Genomic DNA, 2500 nt, shown 5'->3' with positions numbered 1-2500 from the left:
CATTTCCAATCAAAATCAGCCCCCCTATGCTGCCCCAATTCAAGAGGTCCCTCTCAAAGAATGAAGGAAAAACACAGCCAGACAGCCAGGCAAAATAAAAGAATAATACATTTGTTCACATCCCATTCAGCTTATGTTTGTGTGAGCGAAGAAAGTGAATCATCAAAACGTTTCAGGAGAGTGACAACACCATTTAAAAAAATACTCCAACCTCTATAAAACCTATCATGGCGTCATGCCGCAGACTACATGGCTAATTTCTTTACAACAAGAGCAGCCTGGGGAGAACCAGACAATGGAAGCAGCAGTAACAAACCAGCGTACAGGAGGAGGAGGAGGAGTACAATGTTGTCCCGTGATCACACGGCCCGTCATTTCCCACGAGAAGCACGGTGGATTCCCACAGTTTTAGTTGTATAGACAGGCAACACTGCAGTCTTTCTTGTTTGCACGTTTGACTCTGTGTGACTGTGTGTGACTGTGTGTGACTGTGTGTGACTGTGTGTGTGTGTGTGTGTGTGTGTGTGTGTGTGTGTGTGTGTGTGTGTGTGTGTGTGTGTGTGTGTGTGGAATTAAAGCATGCCTTTAGTCAGCAGAATGAAAATATAGGGGTGTGTTGGGAACGCAGGTAATGTTACACACCACCTGAGCGTGAGAGAAAAGATACAGGAATGTCTTCCCGTCAGTTTCACGCGCACGTGCACATATGTCAGCTGATTTTTTCCCTTGTCCAGACGAGACGTCTAGGGACTGTTTATATGTCAACAAATGTATGGGGCTGTAGGAGAGAATCAGTGAGATGTTGTAGCCTATTCCAGTCCCAGCGTAGAAGCATTTATATCGGTTCAGTTAACGATTCTCACATTAGCATACAAGCCAGAGCAAATATCTGTGATTTTTAGGCTATGTGTTTCACCAGGATCCAAGAGAAATAATTTCATGGTGTTAAGGTATTAAAACGGCTAGTGGCATTAAAATGATATCCTAATAACGTTACTTAATAGCACGCATATCTCAGATAGGCTGGCCAACCATAAAATCGTCTCGAGGAGGAATAGTGATTGATGAAGTCCTATGTATATAGGAGTAGGCTATATTTGATGGACATTGCAATTCATACTTTTTTTATTATTCATGAATAATGAATTTAAAAAATGAATTCAGTCGATTCACATTAGTGTGCCCATCATAGCCCTGGGAGACATAGACGCTATGTCTGCCTGATGTGGTATTGCTCTGACATAGCCTGCACATCATAGGTCTATGTTATCATCACATGACAGAATTTCATGACATTTAATACCTGTTGTAAACTTCGGGACATCCATGTTTCCAACAGCAGGTCCAGCCGGAGTCCGTGGTACTGGCGGGTGGTCTTCACGGCAATAAACAGGTCGGCTGGAGACAGGTTCTCCACCGCCCGGGACGGGGACGCTCTGGTCCGTCTGGGAGCGTCGATCGCTCTCCTCTCCCGCGCCAACTTACTGAAATAGGCGGAGAAAACTTTGCCCCGTGATCGGTCCGGTTCTATGTCGTTTCTAGCCGCCGAGGTCTGCCCGTCTCCGAGGTACAGACCCGTGAGAGGCACGTCCAGCAACACATTGTTGTTGGGGTGTGCGACCACCAGCAGAAGAAGCACGAACAGCAAACAGGTTCCCGTGAAGACCCCAGATGAGATGCTGTTGTGTTTGGGTCTCCCGGCGTTTTTCATCATATTCGTTGGGAGTAGGGTCCTAATTTGGATTCCTGTTCATATACAATGACTAATACTTATTATTATGTTGCTCTCGCAACTGAAACATTTCAAAACTGTCCATGTGGTGTCTCTTAGCTCACTCCTCGCATTATTATTTCAAATACGTCCACAGCTCACACACGCGTTGCATTTAAAGAGATGAGAGAGCCAGTGGGCGGGGCCTGCTGTGCAGCGAGATGTGTATGTGTCTGTTGGATAATGTGTGTGTGTATGCTGTTTTTTCGTGGGCTATTGGAGGGGCAATCGAGGATACACTTGTAACTCTTGCAGACTTCAGCACACTAAGGAGAAAATAGTGTCCCTTCCCAAATGTGCTGTCTTTTATCCTTTTTCCAAAGCTACTCTCTTCAATTCGTTCCAACACTGCACATTCCATTTCTTTCATGGTGGTAATTTACGGTAAAAAGACTATTTTTGTTCAGCCTCATGGAAACCGCTTTAGCTACATAAAAAAAAAAAACTTTCTGATAAGCGGTGCAGAGGAGAGAAAAACTGCAGGTCTGCTATATTCAGTGCACGTCATTCTTTCTAGAAACTCTCTTTAGCCGCCAGATTCTCTCTGTTCTTGTATTTCAAAGAAAAGCGAAGAAGAAAGAGGAGAGCTGTCAGTTTTTAATCCTCTTGGTTTGGAGCGGAACAGCTGCATGGACACACAAACTATGCACCCCCCCCCCCCCCCCCCCCTCCCCCACACCCACACACACACACACACACACACACACACACACACACACACACACACAC

At 45.4% G+C, this 2500-nt stretch overlaps 1 protein-coding gene across 1 annotated transcript in view; it reads right to left on the bottom strand.

Moving 5' to 3' along the window:
* Positions 1-1838, bottom strand: part of LOC307071673 (beta-1,3-N-acetylglucosaminyltransferase lunatic fringe-like) — a 7812-nt gene extending 5974 nt beyond the window's left edge. The window contains exon 1 of the mRNA XM_079730730.1: positions 1304-1838. Within this exon, the coding sequence (XP_079586856.1) occupies positions 1304-1714 (411 nt within the window). The 5' untranslated portion in view covers positions 1715-1838. The remainder of the gene's footprint in view (positions 1-1303) is intronic.
* Between the last annotated feature and the right edge of the window lie 662 nt (positions 1839-2500).

This window comes from Pollachius pollachius, assembly GCF_949987615.1.
Source record: "Pollachius pollachius genome assembly, chromosome: 2".
Taxonomy (NCBI): Eukaryota; Metazoa; Chordata; class Actinopteri; order Gadiformes; family Gadidae; genus Pollachius; species Pollachius pollachius.
The sequence above is the reverse complement of the archived record's forward strand: the minus strand, read 5'-3'. Positions and strand labels throughout refer to the sequence as shown.